This window comes from Battus philenor, unplaced genomic scaffold, assembly GCF_028537555.1.
Source record: "Battus philenor isolate CCGP_79_NKW_IND1 unplaced genomic scaffold, ilBatPhil1.0.hap1 SCAF_23, whole genome shotgun sequence".
Taxonomy (NCBI): Eukaryota; Metazoa; Arthropoda; class Insecta; order Lepidoptera; family Papilionidae; genus Battus; species Battus philenor.
Genome location: NW_027181686.1, coordinates 12,928,943 through 12,951,225, shown reverse-complemented (window position 1 = coordinate 12,951,225; position 22,283 = coordinate 12,928,943). Strand labels below are relative to the sequence as shown.

At 52.3% G+C, this 22,283-nt stretch overlaps 1 protein-coding gene and 1 non-coding gene across 3 annotated transcripts; both read left to right on the top strand.

The window, feature by feature from the left end:
* Positions 1–8,124: 8,124 nt before the first annotated feature.
* LOC137924418 (cytospin-A-like) lies at positions 8,125–22,283 on the top strand. 2 transcript variants are annotated; one of them, XM_068767816.1, is made up of 22 exons: positions 8,125–8,168; positions 8,323–8,378; positions 8,640–8,818; positions 8,952–9,285; positions 12,512–12,902; positions 12,989–13,183; positions 13,255–13,440; positions 13,529–13,653; positions 14,662–14,821; positions 14,898–14,993; positions 15,101–15,225; positions 15,300–15,618; positions 15,698–15,829; positions 16,638–16,775; positions 16,881–17,043; positions 19,430–19,534; positions 20,049–20,200; positions 20,284–20,365; positions 21,078–21,179; positions 21,371–21,494; positions 21,568–21,724; positions 22,115–22,283. In XM_068767816.1, the coding sequence occupies exons 1-22, from the start codon at positions 8,166–8,168 to the stop codon at positions 22,202–22,204; spliced, it is 3,414 nt and encodes a 1,137-aa protein (XP_068623917.1). In that variant the 5' UTR covers positions 8,125–8,165; the 3' UTR covers positions 22,205–22,283. The 2 variants fall into 2 exon arrangements, with proteins under 2 accessions (XP_068623917.1, XP_068623919.1); XM_068767818.1 differs by lacking the exon at positions 19,430–19,534.
* TRNAC-GCA (transfer RNA cysteine (anticodon GCA)) lies at positions 8,547–8,618 on the top strand. The gene has a single exon. It is a non-coding gene; the product is annotated as a tRNA-Cys (tRNA).

The following is a 22,283-nucleotide window of genomic DNA, read 5'->3' as shown; positions in this document are numbered from 1 at the left end:
ATACAATGGTATAAGATGGCGGGCGGCACACGACTTTGTAAAGCGGCATTGGTTGTGCAGCGCGCCGTGTCACGGTGCGCGCGTGCCCGCGCCGGCAAGGCCGCCCCGGGGGCAGTATCCGATGGTGTGAGTTGTTTCGTGACGCACGCCGGCGGAGACGCAATCATTCTTAGTGCGCCACACGTGGCCAAAATATTTGTTGGTGTTTGTAAATCGCGCCCCCTCACGGCCCGCTCTGCGCGCAGGGGCGGTGCGGGAGCAGCCGGGGGAGCAGGCGACCCAGGCGGACACCATGAGTGAGTATCTTTTTCTTGTAGTAGTGAGCTTACACTTGTCTGGTCCTTTGCACCCGGGTGTTATTTGAAACCTGGAACAGCCAATTACCGTGTAACGTTGCAAGTTAACGTCACATAAATCTTAGTTAAAATTTTAACCAAAAAAATATTATCACGAGAAACGTCTCATAAATTGCAATACAGCAAAAAATTGTTCAACCCTTAGCGGGTAACGGTACGTCTCAAGTGGCGTGGGGTCGTGGGAGCGTGCTATTGGTTCAGGGATCTTTGTTTTTATAACAAAAATTCCTATGCGCCCGCGCACCAGCGACAGCAGTTCACATTTGCCAGGAGAAGGATCCAGGCCTCGGTCGCGTTCACTAGCTAGGTGTCGTCTCACGCACCGACGCACACTCTTTGTGTCGGTTGCGTTCACCAGCTATGTGTCTTCACACGCACCGACGCATAGATAATTAAACACATATATATTTTTCTTTGTGTGCTTTTTTTTTTTAATGCCAACATTCACTACCCTTAATTAAATATATATAAATATATATAAATATATATATTTTTTTTTCATCCTAAACCGGCACACTGGCGCCCTTAACGTGGTATTAAAAGGTCTGATTTTGCATTGTAGTGTAGTTATGTGATTGTTTTTTTTATTTAATTAATTTTGTAAAACGTTATTTTTGCCTTTTCTACTGCCAGCAACTGAAGTGTACATCCTTCACCAAAAAAAAACTACTTCACTTTCTAGTTTTTGTTTAGTTTAACATACATTTTGTTCTTATGTTGTAACTTTTTTTTGCTTCTGCTATTTTTTCATAGGACCGTACACATTAGTTGCAGTTATACGCATCATTTTCATATTTTTTTGTGTTATTTTTTTTAATTCTTATACTAGCAACCATAACGTTCGTTAGTGCATTTGTAACAGAACGGAGTAGATTGAGTAGAATACTTGTTCAACACCTTCCTTATTGTGGTGCATTTAATTTTTTCTTCTTTCTCTCATTACCAACTTATAAAAATAGATTAAACATGGCGCTATTGTTAACAACTTACGTAAACAAATCGCTACACTGGGTCCTCTTTTTCCTTCTGGGGATGTTTTATACTAATAGAGTCAATCAAATTTCGGACGATTCCGATAGCGTAGAAGACGTGCTTGTTAAGACATACGTTATTTTTGATTCTTTAAATAAAATGTATAATTAAAAATAATTCTCTCTTAGTGTATGTATTAGAAAACATGACCAGTAAAAATGTTGGAACATGGCACATAAAGGATTTAAAAATAATAGGTTTGAATAAATAATAAACATAATGCGACACAACATAAACTGAAGCATTACCATTAACCGCGTAATATTTCGTTTGGGTTATTAGAATGAATCTATAACCTTCATAATTGTTTGGTCGCGTTAGTAATCCTTATAATGATTACTATTGCTAGTTTGTTTGCGAGAAGTATGAAAGAATGAGTTTAAAAGGATAAAAATGAAATTGTTATCAATAAGTTCGGATTTTATTTCCTTTAAATGAAATAAAATCCTTCGGTGACGCGCGGGGTAATGTAACGTTGCAAGTTAACGTCACATAAATCTTAGTTAAAATTTTAACCAAAAAAATATTATCACGAGAAACGTCTCATAAATTGCAATACAGCAAAAAATTGTTCAACCCTTAGCGGGTAACGGTACGTCTCAAGTGGCGTGGGGTCGTGGGAGCGTGCTATTGGTTCAGGGATCTTTGTTTTTATAACAAAAATTCCTATGCGCCCGCGCACCAGCGACAGCAGTTCACATTTGCCAGGAGAAGGATCCAGGCCTCGGTCGCGTTCACTAGCTAGGTGTCGTCTCACGCACCGACGCACACTCTTTGTGTCGGTTGCGTTCACCAGCTATGTGTCTTCACACGCGCCGGGGCCAATTAGAATTTACGTTATAAATTCACGCCTTGGTCCTATTCATTTTCCGGGCATCATTTAGTTCACGCCACAACCTTTACATCGTCTCGCACCCCAAGGGGTAAGTGTTGAACAAATATTATAAAGACATCATTATCATCTTTATCTATAAGTTAGAGCTCAACATTTTGTCTGTGTCCATAGTTCCATCATTATGTATTCATTATTACTTTACAATTTGTTTATTTATTTATCTCTTCTATTTTTTGTTTTACATTCTTTACATTTTGCAACTCCGTTCTGACAGTAAACAATCACATCAACTGCTTTCGGCTTCTTCCCTTCCTTCGTCGCAAGCCATCTCGGGGTTTACTGTCAGCGGAGCAAATCGTACATATACTTATATATGTATATCATAACTGTGACATTTATTCACAGGTGCGAGATTTACACTGCAAAGTTTATACTACAAGTTTTAGACTGCAAGTTTTACATTGCAAGTTTTAGACTGCAAGTTTATATTGCAAGTTTTACACTGCAAGTTTTACACTGCAAGTTTTACACCGTTGGAATTATATCACCGTGCACCGGAACCGACACATACTGCAACCTACCGGCGCTCCCTGCTCTCGACTTGCTGCCGCCTGACCAGTCCTGGGAGATCGTGCAGCTGCCTACCACCACCATCAGGGGAGTACCGAACTGCGGTGCAAAATTAGACCAGGCCTTCTGCCCACTACCCTTAGTTAATTAAATACATACATATTATTCTTTTTTTGCCTTTTGTTGCCAACTACCTATTTTCATTAAATAAATACATTTTCTTTTTTTCAACCGGCACAACCGATTAGGGCAGCAGTCGGGAGTGCGAGAGTTCGCGCGGCATCTGGTGACGATGCTGTAGCGACGAGTAGAAAAGAGTAGTGTATATGTGAAGGCACAATTGACTCGCGCCAGTGTATAAAGGCCCGCGGATACAAAACAACTGCAGCCCGGCCGGCGCCGCGCAGGGTGTAGGAACGACTTTATGATATCAATTTGAATTATTTTTTTTTATTTGACACTTCTTATACAATTCAACGGCAATGTTATACAATTAAAACGACGAACTTAATGCCGAAGGCAATATTTACCAGTTAATAGTTAGGTGGTGCACAGATAAATCAATGAATTTAGTCGTGAGCTACCACGGCTCGGTAGAAGGGAGTGGATGCGACCGTTCTGCGCGGGCTTTTTGTGTTACACTGCCGCGGGAATCTGGGCATCTTGCTCGGTACAGCTAAGTACAGTAGAGCTGGAACATTCGTTGCATCGACACAATCACCGATTAATGAATGAAGTAAGCACAGGACATACAGTTTTATTTGATCATCTGTAGAAACACTCGGGCGTGCTTTATACGCGACATCGCTGGCGTGTTTATTGCCCTCGTGCTGCTCGATGAGGTGCCAGCGAATGTTTACTGCGAGCAACTAGGTTGTTCGCTTTTGCAAGACGGAACTCATTCCGCTTGATTTATATTGCCATCACGATTTAACTGAACTGGGTTAAGTTATTGAGACATAGGAAGGCAGCCAAGCTCCGTCGGTCGGAATAGGGAGTGGGTGCAGTCAATGGATGGTTTTAGATCACTGCGGCCGCCAGCCACTCAGTCAATAAAATTCAAATCCAAACCGAACTCGCGGCGTTTCGATTAAGCTGCGTTCACATTATCTACTAATAAGGTCAAGGGCCCTGTTTCATTCGTCAAGCGGCAACTGAGACTGGAGTCGCTCGACGAATGGAACAGGAGGTATGTGGAAGGAACGACGGCTTCGGTAACGAGGATGTTTTTCCCGGACGCCGTCTCAGCCTACCGCGTGCTCCGCAGCATCGAGGTGGACGCGGTCTCGGCCCAGCTCTTCACGGGGCACGGGGGGTTCTCTGAGTACCTTCATAGGTTCAAGCTCAAGGAGGACCCCTCGTGCTTCTGTGAACCGGGCGTGGACCAGACCGTGATCCACCTTGTGGCCCGGTGTCCCGCATTCGGGGGACTCCGGTTCGGCTTCGAGTGCCGGTCTGGGGTTCAAATCAGGGAGGAGTCAATAGCCTCCCTGATAGGCGGAGAATACCAGCAAGATTTCATAACCCTCTGCAAAGAAATAGTTAAAAGAACAATAGAAATAAATAAAAGACAAACATAAGTAAGTAACAAAGCGACAATAAAATGGGAAAAAATTAAGAAATAAGACTGTGATAAATAAAAAATAATTATAAAATAAGAAATCCAAATGTAAATAAAAAGATAAAAATGTAATTATTAATAAGAAAAGAGGGAAGAATGAAAGCTGAATAGGGCGAATGAGAAAGAAAGATGAATTGTGGAATGAAAGATAGAAAATAGAATGAAAGAAATGACATTATAAGGAAAGAAAGAAGAGAAAGAAAATAATAAGAAATGTGAAAAATTATATTGATACAAAAGACCCTGTCCCAAACTAGATAGGGGTACGAATTAAAAAAAAAAAAAAAAAAAAAAAAAAAAAAAAAAAAAAAAATAAGGTCAAGGGATCAGTTGTCAGAGGTAGCAAGACACCACCTGCAAGAATGTCATTATACTTCTCGGCATCTGGTTCAGCACGTCGGGCAGAAGAATGTTTACGGCAACGATCGGATGAATGCTAAAAATAGGGCTTCGCGTTCATCACACAGTGGGCCGACAGCTGTTAAATGAAATGTAGAGCAGTGCAATGTTCGGCGGCCTTCCTGAGACCTTTTCAGGTTGTAATATCCTAGATTGTATGTGCTTAGCGACAGCTGCGAGGCCGCCGCCCCCTTTCCCGGCAGTTGCAGGTTGACAGTCTGTCGGTCTCGGCGACAAATTGTGTCTAGAGTCCGCAACACTTGCCGTCCGCCGTGTGGCCGGCTGGCGGGCTGGCGGGCTGGCGGGCTGGCGGGCTGGCCGGCTGGCGGGCTGGCCGGCTGGCGGGCTGGCCGGATTTCCGCTACGACACTACGGTCAATCAGCTCGGGTTGCATCACACGAAAAATTCAAAACATCTCTACTGCAGTAGGCATTTACACACACTCTTGAATCGTTAATTATCTTAACATAAGCAGTTGGCTTCCACCGGCTGGCAACGCTGCTCTGCTGAGAAGATCCGGCCACAAACTGAACAGCTGCTCTTTTAAATGTTATTTAACATATTTAATGTCATCGAATTCTCCCTAGAGCCGGCAGGTCTTGGAGGTAATAACAACACGAAGTTCAGAGAAGAAGCGCGTATGCGGATCATTTTTAGACCTTATTTATATCGCCTTGAAACTACAAAAACTATACAAGAAGAGAACTAACATAGAGTGGTCTCTTTTGCGCAACGTGAATAGAGAAGGCTCCGGCATGGGATATCCTGTTCGACGCGCCGCCAGCGATCACGTACTTTAGGTCCTAAACCGTGTACATTGTAATATCAGCCGTGTCTATAGGTTAACAACAAGCACAAACGATTTGTTATTAAATATGTTTTGAGAACCAACCGTTAGGACACACAGTCTTTTAAAACACATCTCGCAGTCAGTCCCCTGTCTTCTTAGGTTTAAATAAGCCGTGCAGCTCTTTTTTGTGAAATAAACATAGAATTCATAAGACTGCCCCGTCATAAGATACTGTGCTTAATGGTTTATATGTTGAATTTTGTAAATCCCCCGCGACGCGCGTCGGTCATTTGGATTAGGCATCGGCAGCTGGTTTGCCCCTTTGAAAGAACATTCCGAACATTCGGTACTTGTTCGGTCGAAGGCTCTAGAGACATCGTAGCGAGCGAGTGCTTAGTGCAAGTGTCAGCTATGTGTACGTGCAGGTACATGGACGTGTACACTGATGTACACTGTCGCCACCGCCTGTAGGGCCGTCCCCGTGAGGCGCCCGGAGATTCGAGCGCCGGCGACCGAGGCGGCCACAACAAAGAGACGGCCGCGCCCGAGCTGCGGCCCTCGCGCTCCGGCGCCCCGGCACCCCGGCGCCCCGGCACCCCGGCCCGGTGCCGCTGATGGTGCCGAAACGAACAGCATTCTGTGACGATCACACGAAATGTTTGACTGGTTCGCTAGCAGCAAGCTGCAGCGGTGCCACGTTCGCGAAAGCTGTTTTATAAACAATTCAAACACAAATATTTCATTTTCATTGACGACGTCCGGCGCAGTCGGGAAGCCGTGCGGAGCGAAGCAAAGAAAAAAATACACAACAGAGCGAGGTCGTCATAAAAATAAAATAAAGAAAAAAAAAAACAAAAGTTTTAGGTTACCGTTTAGAATCGCGCTGCGGGTGCTCTGGCGAAATGTAACAGACCAAGCAAGGCGGGAGTCGAAGAGAAATTACAAATATACGCTCATACTAATGTATTTCGCACCGCCGTGCTTTACAAGTTCCCGACCCGTGTGCTGGTTGAGTACGATTTTCAATTCAAACTAAAACCATTAAAATGACAGCTTCCTGGCCCATATTCGAACGACGCACTATGGTGCATCGACGCTAATATCATCTCTTAATTCATTTTCGTCTGATATGTCGTACGATATATATAATCTATGGTATACAGAGATAAAACTGTAGTTTTTTTCATTTACAAGGTATTTTTTTGTAATTATCTTTATTTATTAAGAATGAGACCTCAAAGTTGCGGAATTTTTAAACAGAAGTTTTTTGAAAAAATCTAGGACAACTTCAAACCATCTTAAAATATCTTTTACGTAAAATATTTACAATGTTATATTTTTATATGCATGAGAAACTATTTGGTGAATTTATTAAATAAAAATTATAATAAAATAACAATAATAAATATTTAAAAAATTGGAGAAATAAAATGCACTGCAACCGAAAAAAAAATAAAAATTGTTTAACGACAAGTTTTAGTAGTTAGCGCTGATTGCCGCTGATTAGAAAATATGATTTTTACATTTGCTAAACTATCTACTTTCAGAATCAGCAATAAAATCTTGCCCATATTTGCACCATTTTCCGTAATTCACTTTCAAAGAGAGCGCGACGGAGACTAAAAATTACTTAATTAATCAAGCCGCCTACAGTTTTATTTTTTATTTACATGCTTATTATTATGTAACAATGGTTGTCAAATAGTATAAATATAGGCATAAGAGTATATAATATTTTATGTACATTTTATGTATATATATAGGTATGTTGTACGTATTTATACTATAGGTACCTGTCTAAGTCGTACTCATTATACAATAAAACAATATGTCATTGTAAAACAATATGGCAGTCGGGACAAGTCTGGAAGCTCTCGGGCCTTGGGCCTTGTTACATAAAAAGTGGTTTAAGATAAGCGCCATCTGCGCCAGAACATATCACCGGTGAACAATAAGGCGTCGGCTACTGATCGACAGGAAAAGCGCCACCGTGCGCCGCGGCGGTGCGCGCGCCCGAGTGCAGGTGGCGCTGCGCCGCAGGCATGCCGTCGCATGCGGCGTTATTACAATATTATTATTGAACTAAACGATTGCGGTGGCCCGGTTATAGCTTCAACTTTTCTTGAATCATAATTTTTAAATTTAACTAATATTACCGTATGCATTGCTAGATGCACTTTCTCGTTTAGCAAAAGATGCCATCGATTCAGACCCTGGTCACCCCGTTAGCTGCAGCGCAGAGGAACTATACTAGCCCGCAGCGGAACATGTGGTTGTGCAGGGAGCCGCCAGGAATCATAGCATGGGTTCCTCCACAAGTGGCTCGAAATGCTTTCACTTCGCCGGAGTGAACATACTCCAATGGTGTTGAAAACGGGACCGATACCATTTCAATAATTTTATTCAAAGCGGCCGCGCGTGCGCAGCGGCGGCGCGCGCAGCCCCGAGATAAGGGCCGGCTCGCAAATTTACTAATTAGAGATTAGCGAGCGCCGCCGATAGCGCGCGCGTGTGCCGGCCGCGCCCGTCTGCCTCGTCCGCTGCGCCGCCCAGGGAACCTGATGGTGCGCATCCCGTGCAGCTGTCGTGCGCGTTTGTGTGCGTTTGTGCGCGTTTGTGTGCGTCCGCCGCGCCTGTGTGTTGCTCGGCCCCGGTCCGGGCCGGGCCAGGCCGCGGCCGCCGCCGTTACGCAATATCTAATCAATTTTCCGTCGGTAGATCGAGGAGGCGATGCGGCAGGAGGCGCCGAGCGCGCCCTCTGATGTACAGACCCGGTGAGTACTCGATTTCTTTTTACATAATACTAAATACCAAAATTGTTTAAAATCAATTTGACAATTGTAAATAGTGTCATCTATTGGTGCAGATGTAACATATTCAGATATAGATTTTGTATGAACATATATAGTATATAATGGTTTATATTAGCGCACAGTTGCGACGGGGATATAGCTCAGTGGTAGAGCATTCGACTGCAGATCGAGAGGTCCCCGGTTCAAACCCGGGTGTCCCCTGTACTTTGTTTTTGTTTTTAGACTAGCTCACGCCCGCCCTGGCACGCAGGCGGATCGTGCAAGGGCATCAGCGAGCTTCTTCAAGGCGACCTTCAGCTCCCGTAGCAAGGCGGTGCCCGCCGACTCGCGTTTCGTCAAGGACACCACAAAAATCGGCAGCGCCGAGACCAAGCCTATCACTTGGAACAGGCTCAGGCCGGGTACGTCGCCTCGCGCCGCATCTAATAGAATATCTGAATCTGAATAATTATTAAAATTTTCAAGAGCGTATCTATTTTTCCTTTTAAAATTAGAAAAACTTGTATATTATAGTAACACGGATTCTGTCTATAGTACCGCAAGTGGAAGACTCCAGGCCAAAGAGGGGCATCGAACGCTCCAAACCGGTCGAGCGGTCAGCCAGGGCCCCGCGCCCCGTGCGGTCCGCGCGGCCCGATCTGGACCCCGCCGATTCGCGCCCGCGACGCAACGCACGGACCTCGAATCTTATCCTGCAAATAGTGAAGAAAACCATTACCCCTAATCGTACGCCGAAGACTCCCGACAGCTTCAGCATACTGCCACCGTCGCTCCGGGCCCGGCCCGCGGACACCAAGCCCGAGCCGGTCGCGTCGCTCAACAGCGGCGACCGGCGCTGCGCCGAACGCGACGCCGACCGCACTGCGCGGTGAGTGTCCCCGGACTAAACTTCTCGTAAACAAATCGGCCGCTCGCACGCGCTGCGCTAAAATAGTCTCTATTGCCAGGGCGGCTGAGTCCCAAATGGCAAACCGGCTGCGGTGTGCGGTGTGAGTCAGGAAATTAACGCACGTGATGACGATAATCTTTTTTGCCTATATATCTATCTCACTTCACAACACGTGCATTACTTTTCAGCCACATACGTTAAAAAGAGAAGAATATCTCTTCCTTCTTTATTCTTACAGAATGTATTCTAGGTAATGCGATACCGCCGATTTCGATAACAGTCTAAACTAAAGGTCGGCGTCGCGAACTGATCGTTTTTAAATCTGACGGATTATACCGGCGTCGCGGGGTGGGGCGCGGCGCCGCGGGGCGGCGTTGCGCGGCGAGCGACAGTCGAGCGCCGAGGGCTGCGGGCGCGTGTCGATATTGCGCTGCCCGTTTGAAAGTGCGCGGTCGTTGCAAACGAGTACTGGTGCTTCGGTGATGGTGCGTGGCGGCGGCGCGCGTGTGCCCACGGGCCGGCGCTCGGTCGCTTTCTTTATACGGCCGCCGGGCGCGGGCCAAGTTTACTCACAAGGAGTCGGACGCGCCGACAAGGGCGACTTGACCCCAAACTAACGAGTTCACACGCCCGAATCGTTTTCTGTGACCTGCTCCGGCGCCGGGCCGCGACCGCAGCCGACCGCTCGGCTGCACCGAGTGTGCCTCGCGGCGCTTCTAATGCGCGTATCTTGTTTTTGTCCTCTTGTATTCCTTGGGATCGGCGTCGCGCCATCGAACTAGATATACGTGTTAGGGTTCGAGTTTGTTCCGCGAGGAATGTAGCTGCTATATATTGTCAATGTTCCGCGACGAGAGCCCCATTTGCGCTATAGGGCGACTTTTTATCCCCAGTTGTAGCAGTATTTCATTCACATGAAATGTTAAGTTAATTTTGCAATAGAGAAGCAAACACAACAGTGATCGGTAGCGTAGGAGCGCGGCGACGCGCTGTATCCTATGAGCCGCAACGGCAACAAATATCAACCCGTGAAGCACGTAACTTTCACTGATACAAGGAACTCTATCCGCGAGCAGGCGCGGCAGCTCGGCGGGACCTGGCGAGGTCGGGCTCGGCGCTGGAGTGCTCGCCCGTCTGCGTGTAGTTGTGAATGCTTAATAGCTTCGTATGCGGTGATGTTTCCGGACTAAATGAAACTTAGTAAAATGACTTCGATTTACAAATCAAATAGTATTAGAGACTTTTTGAAAAGACGTGGGGCCTCTTTACCTCAGTATTGTTAATATTCAGTACAATTTTGAAAAAGCTTAAATATTTTTCATTTGAACACAATTACATAAATCTTTCAAAATAACTGTCCTGGAGAAGGCGCGGGGCGCTTGTCGTGTCTGTTGTGAATTGTTGAAGACATTTGTTTGTGCGCAGCGCGCGACATTGGCAGAGACAGGCTGGAGAATCGCAACGGCGCACAATAAGAAGTAGAGCTTAACATTTGTTAACTTCTTTTTGTTAGGCCAGAACCCATCCGAACGGAAATGTTCTGAGAGCCCGTCGGTGAAGAGGCTCACCCCGAGGTGTTATTGTCACAGGAACGTTTTTCGCTGCTCATTGGTGATGGCATTGTTCGCAAACAGAACGCGTTCAATTTTTAAGGTCGATGCCAACAGAGGTCTCTCAAAGGCTGTCCATTGGTTTGTATTGATATGTAACTTAATAAACAAAAGTATACCTAGATATCTGAACAACCGGTGCACGATCAAACGACGAAACATTTCAGCCGAACAGCTTGTCATACCACCGGCCTGCGTAATAGTAGTAACTCTTTCCTAGCCAAATGCGTACTCTACTGCTAGAAATACCTTCACGTGGCGCAGCTGGATGGCTGCTAATTTTTTATTTGAACAGGCACTTCGGTGCATTTTCAATTTCCGTCTAACTGAGCTCATCTGCCAATACTTTCACGGCGTCCACAAGTGACCACTGCAAGTCATGCTTGGTGGATAACCACAAGATTAAATTAACATTCTGAAATGTTTTTCCAAACGTATTTAAATGATTTAGCTTCGTTAAAGGTTTGGAATGTTCAGCGCTGGCCTCCACCCGTGGCAACTGTGGACGTCGGTCAGCCGGCGCCCGGGACCCCACTCGCTGTGTGTTAGATTCACTTGATAGGCAAAATGCACTCGGTCGCCGCGGGGCGTGCGGCGGGGAGTGCGGCGGGGAGTGCGGCGGGCGCGCGGCGGCGCCGTGTGCGCTTTGCTTTTATACATTATTATTGAACCGGGCTCGTCGTCAGCGCGGCGCCGGCTCCGTGTTTGCCCAGCTGCGGGCCCGCGCCGCCGCGCTGCCTGGCGGGCATGTTGCAGCCCACTGTTCACACGTCTCCTTCCCCTCCACATCTAATTTAAATTTAATCGTTTGCTAGCTCTGACCAATTTACTCGTTTCCATTACAATTTTGTTGCTTTCGTTTTTGAGAGAAAATCTGCGTAAAACTTCGCGGGCTTGTCTTACTTGTTGAATAATGTCGCGCTCCTGCCGCTGCTGACCACCACGGGCCAAGGGCCTCTCTGCCGGCCGTCACCGGCGGACTGCCCCGCCCGCTGGTGCGTCTTTACTGAGGAAATCAAGACACTCGTATCTGAACCGAGGCCGCGTGCGCACGCGCCGCCCCGTGCGCGGGGCCGCCTCCATTGTTCTTCCTTCATGGCGTTGGTTCGCGCGTTACGTACGTCCGGTCACGTGCGATAAAGTTGACGACGTCGCCTACAATCCATGCCCGCATAAAGCCTCTGACTTTGATAGCATAACCAATAAGACTGACCAAGCTTCTGCCGTCCGACATAATCTAGATTCAACTTGACGTTTTTAACGCACCCATGACCTGTTCTTGAAGTCCTCCAAAACCGTAACTAATCCCACGTCGCGTCGGCCTGTCCTGCATCATGATGTAGCGCGTGACGTATCCGTATCGTCGCTCGGAGGGGACTCGTCCGCCGCGCCGCGCTCGACTCGTCGGCTAACGTCCTGGTATATAAGTAACTGCGGCGGGAGCGCCGCGAGGCACACGCGCGCAATCGAACTCCTTTATGTCATTGTCGGAGTGGCGCAGGTCGCGCAGGCGGCGGAGCGCGCTCAGCCACGGATATCGCACCGAGTGACAGTGAGGACCGCAAGATGATGAAGTTCAAATCGTTGTTCCGTAGAGGACAACAGGGCAAGCAGGAGCCCGCGCTCAAAGGCGCGCCCTCCGTCTCCAGCCTCGACTCCAAGCATCACAAAGTCGCCCCTTCGCGCGACAAGGCGCTCAAGATATTCGGCTCCAAGGAGAAGTTGAACAAGGCGCACAAGAAGAAAGAATCGGGGAACAACAATGCCGTACCGGAGGACCCCGAGCTGAGGGAGGCGCTGGAGTACGAGGATGGGCAGGTGAGGGAGTACGGCAGCGCGGAGGAGCTGGGCGGCTCGCACGAGTGCGTCAGCCTGCCCGTCACGCTGGACGCCGACATGCGCGCCTTCCGCGACGTCGAGCTGCGCCCCGCGCCGGTGCCCGCGGCTGCGCTCGTAGCTCCGCTCGTCGTCCCGCCCGGCCACGAGGTCAGTGCTCTCAGTGTTCGTTGTTCGTCCCCGAGGTCGCCTCTAGTGCGTCGCTAATGACGGTTGCTTGTGCTCCCCGGTCGCAGGTGCAGCGCTCCGCGCCGCCGGACGAGGAGCGGCGCTGCGGCTGCGAGGCGGCTCAGGCGCGCGAGCTGGAGGCGCTGCGCTGCGAGCTGGCGGGCGGCGCGGCGGAACGCGCGCGGCTGCAAGCGCGCCTCGACGACATGCAGCAGTGCGCCGCGGAAGCCGAGCGCCTGCGCGCCGAACTCGACCGCCTGCGGGTACGTCGGCGACGCAAGTGGGGCGCCGCGCGCCGCGTGCCGGGCTCGCAGTGACTGCAGTGTGTCCGCAGGCAGTGGGCGCGGAGCGCGAGGCGGCGATGGAGCGGCTGGCGGACGAGAACGGCGCGCTGCGGGCTCGGCTGCGCGGCGTGGCGCACTCGCCGCTGTCCGACAGCGAGAAGCGGCAGCTGCTGCTCGCACCGGCGCCGCGCCGCATGCACTCGTCGGCGCCCGCCTCCATCGCGCTCGCGCACCACGTACGTCCCGCGCCGCACCCTGCCGCACGCCGCCGCACGCCACCTGCAGCCGGCCACCGCTCACCCGTGCCTCTGCTTCCTCCGGCAGGGCGAGGGCGACAGCGGCGAGCCCGGCGCGACCGACTGGGACAAGCACTCGTCGTCGTCGCTGAGCGAGGTGTCGGTGGCGTGCCTGCAGGACCGCATCCTGCAGATGGAGGAGCACCATTACAGGTCGATATACCGCTGCTTTAAGCACCACTCGCTCATATATTACAAGCTAGGTACGCAGGTTACACAGAGTGAACTTCTTCGCTGAAGAACTACTTCTTGTAATTCTCACCCCTTTTCTTGGTTTCACGAGAAAAATCGCCTCTGGGGGAAGAAGAATTATGTAGAATTCCTGTTCACTCAAATTGCCCCGGGCGCCCCCAGCGTGTCGCGCGGGATCGCGACATCTCCGTTACGAACTTTTTCATTATTGCCACTATCCTTCGCGCTGTGCTATTTTGGACAGCTCGTCCGGGAGTACGCATGATTTGCGGTGCGCCCGAAGCTATAGCGATGGTTCGAGACCACGTGGACCCATCGTCCGCCAAACAGTAGTTGAGACTGGTGGGAGTATAAAACCCCGCCGACGCAGGGGAACACTATTCCCCGGAGAGCCTCCACCAGGCGCGTCACTGCGCTCACCGCGTCGTCTCCGAGCGCGCCCCGTGAGCGCAGTAGTTCCGGTTGCGCTTCAACTGCGCGTCTGTAATAAGTTTGTATCCATGATTGACATGTCTGTGCTGGCCGCGACGGGCCCGGCGTGCGCCATCTGTCGACGCGCGCAGGGCGGGCTGCGCGTGCGCTCGGTGACCACCATTACTGTTACCGTTGTTGTTGCATTATCAGTCGCGCTAACCGCCCGTTTTTTTGTGTTTTCATTGTGTCATTTTGGTTGCATTTAGTGATCACGCGACCCCGCACCTTCGTCAGCTATACCCATATTCAGTAGCGTCCGCTCTAAAGCGAAGAGCGAAGCTGTCTGTATTAAAGAACAATGTCGCCCCCCGACCGCACGCATCGCCGCCGCCACTTTCCGCAGAGACGCACTGTTCCCGCGGTGTCCCGAGCTGGCTAAACCACTGTCCAAATGACACGCGCCAATTACTACCTCTTGGAAAGCTCGTGAAGTCGCTATGCAGCTGTGGTGGAGAAGCTCACGTGTGTGTAAACGCAGCGTGTTTGTGTGTGCAGTACGAGCGAAGAGTTGCAGGCGACGTTGGCGGAGCTGGCGGACCTTCAGGCTCAGCTGGCGGACGCGCACGCCGATAACGAGCGGCTGGCTGACGAGAAGCAGGTGCTGCTGGAGTCACTGTGCCGGCAGACGGAGAAGTTAGAAGACAGCAGAACCAAGGTGGGTGAAATCATTGCAAGATGCGGACGTATTCGCTGCTGCTGATGATGACCTTTATTCGTGCGATGTGTGGCAGGTGGACACGCTGCAGGAGATGCTGTTGCGCGAGGGCGCGGAGCCGGAGGCGGTGCCTGCGTCTGACGGCGACCAGCAGTTGCTGGCCGTGTTGAAGGTGAGTCAGGGGTCTCCAGTGGTTCCGCAAAACTCACAAGCTTTTATCCAGTACGATCCGTGACAACAAATCATAAGAGTTCTGTACGTTCGGAGTGGTGTTTGCAGGCGTCACAAGAGGAGCGACGACTGCTCCTCAGCAAGCAGGAGCAGTTACAGGCGGAGCTAGCGGAGGTGAACAAAACTCTAGAAGACAAAACCAAAGAAAACGAGTCACTGGCGGAGCGTTTGCGGTGAGTGTGGAGCGTGCGTCGTGTCGTCGCGGCGTGGACGTGCGCCTGTAGCGGGTGTGTGTGTGTGTGCTCAGGGGCGCGGAGGCGGCGCTGGAGCGCGCGGAAGCAGGGCGCGCGCACTGGGAGCAAGAGGCGGCCGCGGCGCGTGAGCTGGCCGGCGCGCGGCAGCAGCAGCTGGCGGCCCTCGGTGAGCTTCTGGACGCGGCCAAAGCCAAACTGGCCGGCGCCGCGGAGGGCGCTGCGGCGGCAGAGGCGGCAGCGGCGGCGGCGGCTCGACGAGAAGCGGACGCGGCGGCGGCGCGCGCGCACGCGCTTGCCGAGCGCCTGGCGCATGCGCAACGCCAGCTCGACCGCGCGCACGACGACGCGCGCCGGCTGCACGACGACGCTCTGGTAACCTTCGTAACTTTTTCATTTCTTAACCACTCTTTAGTCACTGTGATAAAGCTCGGCGGCCACTACTCTTTTGCAGGTCTCGCGGAACAATGCCAAATCGACCATTTCGGAACTAGAGTTCCAGCTGGAGCAATTGCGACAGGAGAAGGCGGCACTGCAGGGTGAAGTGAACACCTTGCAGGAGAACATAGCCGAGCTACAGATGCAGGTTCGGAAACGCTCAGTACTAATTTTAATTTCCGCCGATCACAAACAAGGCGGTTGCTGCTGATTATCAGAGAAATTAGTTGCGTCGCGCCGGCGGAGGCTGTCCGCGCCGGAGTCGGTGGAGCTCTTTATGGTTCGTTCTTCGGAAGCTAATTATTTGTCTGTGGTGTAACAGGACGAGGGTACAAGTGCATCCAAACAAAAAAACGCTCGTCCCATCGCGTGGCTCCACAGTGTACGAAATTAGTAGCTTAGTTTAAAAATACCGTTAAATCGCATTCCCCTCTGGCCTGTCATTCTTAATAAACAAACTCGTGAGCATCGAATTTGAAATTGACAAATCATCTGTTATACGAGTGTTGCCAGAGACGAAAATATTTTTTTTTTATAATGCTAGTGATTTCATAAAAACAGCACAATTTAAATAATTTTATTTTAAATGTCTCCTTATCAGATAACGTTTACCGCTACCAATGTCTACATATATTAGTCGAAAACTTTGCTTACAACTCGAATGCTTATAAGGTAGGAAAGTGCTGTCATCACTTGGCCGTGGAATTGGAGGCAATAAATGAATTAAGTTCTCTAAATTTTCGCTTTAAATAAATGAAGCGACGCAAATGAACAGCAACGTCCACCTAGCCGTAGCGCGCGGGTCCGACGCGCGCTCGAACATAAATGCGAGCGATGTGAACACTGCAGCGCACAAACTGGCAACGATTATATCACCGATCCGAGCTACTAGAACTTAACGGCTGAGCAACACTTTGTTAGTACAAGTATTATGACGTGCTCGTGCTCGTCTCCAGGTGCAGGTGGCGTCGGACGAGAAGCTGTCGCTGATGTCGCGAGCGGGCGAGGCCCTGGCGCGCGCCGCAGACTTGGAGCGGCAGCTGCACGACGCGCGCGCACGCCATGCGCAGCTCGCGCGCGACCGCGACCGCGACGTGAGTGCACTCGCACACCGTGCACACGCACGCACACACGCACGCACGCACACACGCACGCACAAGCACGCGCCGTGTTCACACGTAATTATTTTGAACTTGTAGGAAGCGGAGTGGAAGCAGTTCCAGAGCGACCTGCTGATGACCGTCCGTGTCGCCAACGACTTCAAGACCGAGGCGCAGCGGGAACTCGAGCGACTCGTTTCGGAGAACAAAATGGCCAGGGACAGGATCCGGCTGCTGGAGGACCAAATGCACTCCCTCAAAGGTGAGTGCACGCGACCGGCGCGGTGGCGGCTGCATGGTAGACTCGGCAGATTGGTAGACATGACACAGACACCTCGGTAAACAAACGTAGAGTAGGGGTTGTTATGCGGGTATCCAACTAACTGTAGCTCATCCCCGCAGGCCGCACCTGCAGCATCACTTGTCTAATTGCAATTCCGTGTGGTGGGCGCAGGTGCCGCGTGCGATAGCGCTCTTGGTCGTTGCGATGACACGGCCTGCCCCCCCGCCTCCCCCCGCGACGCCGACGGCAGCGGCTCCCCGGGCGACCGCTCGCCGGGAGACATATTTCGCAGCATACGGACGCGGTACCTTAGCAGAGTGACCGGCATGTCGATGCCGCCGCTGCGCGGGGACTTTGTGCCCGACCCCTTTAAAGTGGACGTTGCAGACGTGACCACCGGCGAGACCGACGACCACGCTTACTTAGACACAGCTGGCAGCGACGTCGATGAGCTGCCGGAGGGTATGCCGTGCAGCTCATCCGCCGCGTCACCCGGAAGCCTCGTGGTCCTGCAACCAGAATCGCTCCCAGCGGACAGTAACAACAGGAACGATGCATTTGAAGACAATTTTAAGGAGGCTGCCGGCGCAGAGTTGTTAGGGAGTCATGAATGTATCAACACTTCAGTGCGTAGCGGAGCGCCGGATGTGGCTCCGTCTCCTCCCGACGACGGAAACCACAACAGTTGCGTTCCACAGATCGTTATCGAGGAACTGGAAACGATTTTCGATGACGCCGCGAGCACTCACAGAAATGAAATGGAACACGGGAAGCAGCAGAGGGACGAGGGCGAGCGCCCGCCCGCGCGCACTTCAGCACTACCAACGGAAGAGACGCGCGGCGATGACAAGAAAGTAAACGAGTCAGCGGAGCGGTCGCCGAATACTTTGCTTGCACACATGAGCCCACGAAATGACACGAAACGAAATGAGAAAAGCGCGGGGTACAACTACAACAACGAGTTGGTGGCCGCAGCGCCGGACGCGCCGGCCAGCTCACCCGCCGGCGACCTCAGCTACAGCCTTAAAATACTCAGCCTACACGACGCCGCCGCGCCGCGCGCGCCCTCGCCGCTGCCCTCGCCGCTGCCCTCGCCGCTGCCCTCGCCGCTGCCCGCGCTGCACCCGGTGCCGCCCCCCACGCAGCGTCATCGACACCCGGTGTGCCGAAATGACGGCAAGATATTCGTGACCCCAGTCAGTGTCGCTGATGGCAACATTTCTCCGGTAGTCATTAGCCCACTCTTGATACGGCCCATCTTCAAAGTGAGCGTCGCAGCGGGCGCTGCGAGGGGCGCGGCGGGGAGCGGACCGCGCGGCACCCTGTACTACGACGACATCGACCAGGTGCTAGAGAACGAGAGGACAAAATGCGACAGCAATAAAGTTGTCGAACTGCAGCCAACAGACAGTCCCAAGAAGGGAATTTACCAAAAGAACACGAAGTTTAAATATTTGCCATTTTTATCCCGGAAGTGTTCTAGCGAGGACTCGTTTGAAGCCGTTGCACCCGACGACAGCAAGCGCGCCGTGGCAACGCGCGCGGGCCCAGCGCGGCGGCCCGGCCGGCCGGTCGCCGACGACCAGGCTGCACCGCCCGCGCTGCAGGAGAACTATTACGAGGAGATCGGCCAGCCCGCTGCGCCCGTCCCCTGCCTGAGCGCTAACGTTGCCGACGACGACAAGCTCTGCGGCGGGGGGGACGGAGAAGTTTTTCCCGAATTGGCACGGGAGGGGATCTTGGAGGTTCCGAGGAGAGCGAAAAGACAAAAGAAGCATCGTTCCCCAGCGAGATCGGTTACGTCCCCGCTCGAACCTCACGGTGACGGACAATTGATGAGAAAACACGAGGGTGCACGCGGCGCTCGCGCGCCCTACCGCTGGCAGACGCCGGAGCACAAGCGGCTGGCGCGGCCCGTGCGGTCGCTGCGCGCACTACCGCCCCAGCAACCGCCGCTACCGCCGTCGCAGCCTTCGTCGCCGATACGTAAGTTGGGCTTGAGTGCGCGCGTGCGCAGGGCATGGACGCGTGCGTGTGGCGGTGTCGGTGCGGGAGGCGGGTGATGGTGGACGCCGGGTGGGTGGCAGTGGTGGTGCAGTGTGTTCTGTTCGCTTTGTACGCTTAATGCTTTATTCTCGCTTGCTCATGTCCCTGCTTCGGTCATTAAGTTAATTAATTCAATGACGCATTACAGTTGACACTGCGTTCTGAACCAGGTCTTGCCTGGTTCCGTACACAGCGTGTGCGCCTGTGCGGCAGTGTATATAATGCTGCCCCCCCCCCCCGCGGCTGCAGCTCACGCCAAGCGACGTGAGCTGCAGTCCCATAGAGGTCTAACCGGCTGAGAGCGTGTTGTTGTGTGCAGCGGCGCCGACACGCGCGGAGGAGGCGCCTGCCCCGTCGCCGCTGCTGAGCAGTGCCTCGCTGCAGGACATCATGGCGTCGGCTGCGTCGCACCGCCGCGCCAAAGGTGCGCCCCGTCCCGCGCACTGCCCCGCGCCCCGTTCCGCGCCCCGCCCCGCGCACTGCGCCCCGCCGGCGCCGGCTCCGACGCCATGCGCCAAACGATCTCTTTACTCGTTTGATCTAACGCGCTAACACCGTACAGCGGTCATTTACAGAAAAAAAACCTTTTGCTCCCCTGGGCACAGTGCGCCGTGTCCACGCTTCACACGACATTTGTCATTGGAGGTGGTGCTCTTGCTTTTGTTTTGGATGTCCATAAATGCTTGACAGCCGGGGAGTCTTAATTCATTTTGTCATTTGTATGAGAAGCGAAAAGACGTGTTTTCATTGTTTGCCTCGAAATGTTTCAATTTTTTTCTCTTTCATTAAAAAAAAATCTCGTACAATAGAGATAATATGAAAAAAATATATGATTGATTTATCTGATATCGCATTTTGCGCATTTGCGTATACATCTTGTGCATCGATGTGCGGAACGACGTGGGTGCACGCGTACGAGGGCTCCGACGTTTGCGCAGGAGTGAGCCGGCAGGACTCGCGGCTGTCCGTGAAGTCTCTGATCGAGAGCATCGAGAACGCGGCCAAGGCGGCCAAGCAGGCGCCCGCCGCCGACTGGGTGCCGCCCGGGCCCGCCGCGCCCGCCGAGCCGCGCGCCGCCTCCTTCGACGAGGTACGTGCCCGCGCACGCACGACAAGCGCTGCGCCCACTGCGCCCACTCTCACTGCGCCCACGCTCACTGCTCTACATTGCAGGCGCCCGGAAACGGTGGCAGCGGCTCCAAGGCAGGCTCGGCATCGCCGGCGCGCTCCTCGCGGCCGCAGCCGTCGCAGCCAGGTATGCGCCCGCTTCCCTCGGCACACTCGACGCGTCCGAGACGTCGCTGCACCGGCTAAGAGTACTCCGCCTCGGCCGCCGGGGCGCTGCCGGCAATCGTTGTTGTCATTAAAAATAATACTTCCAGTGGAAACACACTAGCGCATGAATAGCCTCTCCGGCGGCCACTGCAGCGCGTGCGCCTCTCTTCTGTTTGCAGCGCCGCGCGGCGAGCCGGGCGCCGGCAACTCCGCATGCATTTAACCTGACTGCTTCTCCCTGCGCGCGTTATCCTTTCCCTTTCCCGCTTTATCCTCTCCTGTCCTACCGACTGCGTGCAGTCGCTTCACGCTTAGCTTGTCACGTGTCCGAGCGCGCTGCGCCGGCGGGGTCGCCGCCGCTACGCGCGCGCGTGCTAGAGCATCGTTGCTCTTTGCCTTGGAGAGCAACAGCACTTTCCGATTCGGTGCTTTCGTGGCTAAAGAGACCTGCTATTTCCATTGGCGCATCCGCTCCCAGTGAATCCACTCGCACCGTTGCCGGCCGGCGGCATAATCTCCTAACTAGTAACGCAGACTTGGACCCCGACACCGCAGCGCGTGCGGGGTACATTTGACGTGTCGAGACCGCGGGCTGCGGGTCGGGGGTCCGGTGCGAGTGGTGTGCGTGCGTGTGTGTGCGTGCGCGTGTGTGCGTGCGTTTGCGTGTGTGTGCTAACCGAGCGGTGCCGCAGAGAGCGTCGCCACCAACGTGCCCGACGAGGAGCGCGCGCTGGCCAGCCTGCAGCAGAAGGCCATGGAGTCGTTCGTGCGACGCAACAGCTACGGGGACATCTGTGAGTGCCTTTTGTTATACTTTGCGATCTATGAAACCTAATAGACTAGTAGATGTCTCTGGTTTCGACTAAGGAGAACTATCTTGATAGTTTTGTTTTGATAAACACTTCAATGCCAGTAAATATTTTGTCCACAAAGCTAATAGTCGAGGTCAATTGAAAATTAAAATGATTTATTTGATTCGACGCAGGCGAGAGGAAGGACCCCCTGAACGCATTGCAGATCAAAAACGGCGGCTCGAAGCGCAATGCGCTGCTCAAATGGTGCCAGCAGAAGACAGCGGGCTACAGCAACATCGACATCACCAACTTCAGGTAGCGTTAGAACCGTAGCGCGTGCTCTCGCGAGCTGGGTGGTCAGTAACGTGTGTATTACGCATGCGCGCAGCTCGTCGTGGAACGACGGGCTGGCGCTGTGCGCGCTGCTGCACTCGTACGCGGGCTCGGCGCGCGTGCCCTACGCCGAGCTCACGCCGCACGACAAGCGCACCAACTTCGCGGTCGCCTTCGCCGCCGCGGAGGCAGCCGGCATCCCCACCACGCTGGTACGTACACCCTAGAGCGCATGCACGCGTTCATTTCACAAAAACACTGACTGACTTTACATTGACAACGTTGACACAGACAGCCTGCGGTTTGCTTTTATATCTGCACCATCTTTTTATTCTTTCTTCTTGCATAAAGGGTTGTAGCCTTTTAAGGGCCTCGGCCTCCTCCATGACTCTCTTCTACTTAGTTCTATACTTCACCGTTCTTTGCCAAGATGTCTTCCGGTACTCCTGCGATCTTCCTCTCCACTTTCCAGCCAGCTCTACCTGGGTCTTCCTCGGGGTCTTTTTTATTGTGGGTTCCACTTGGAGGTGGCCTTAACAGCTATCTGAACCCTTGTGCTTGCTTTTAAATCTTCGCATAAAATGTAACGATCGTGCTTGCAGAACATCCAGGACATGATCCAGCAGGAGCGGCCGGACTGGCAGCAGGTGATGGCGTATGTGACCAGCATCTACAAGCACTTCGAGACGTAGCGCTGGGCCCGGCCGCGCGCGACTTGTTTACAACCTGTGGCCTTCTTATAAAACGCCTTGACGTTTGCCTGCTTAGTCT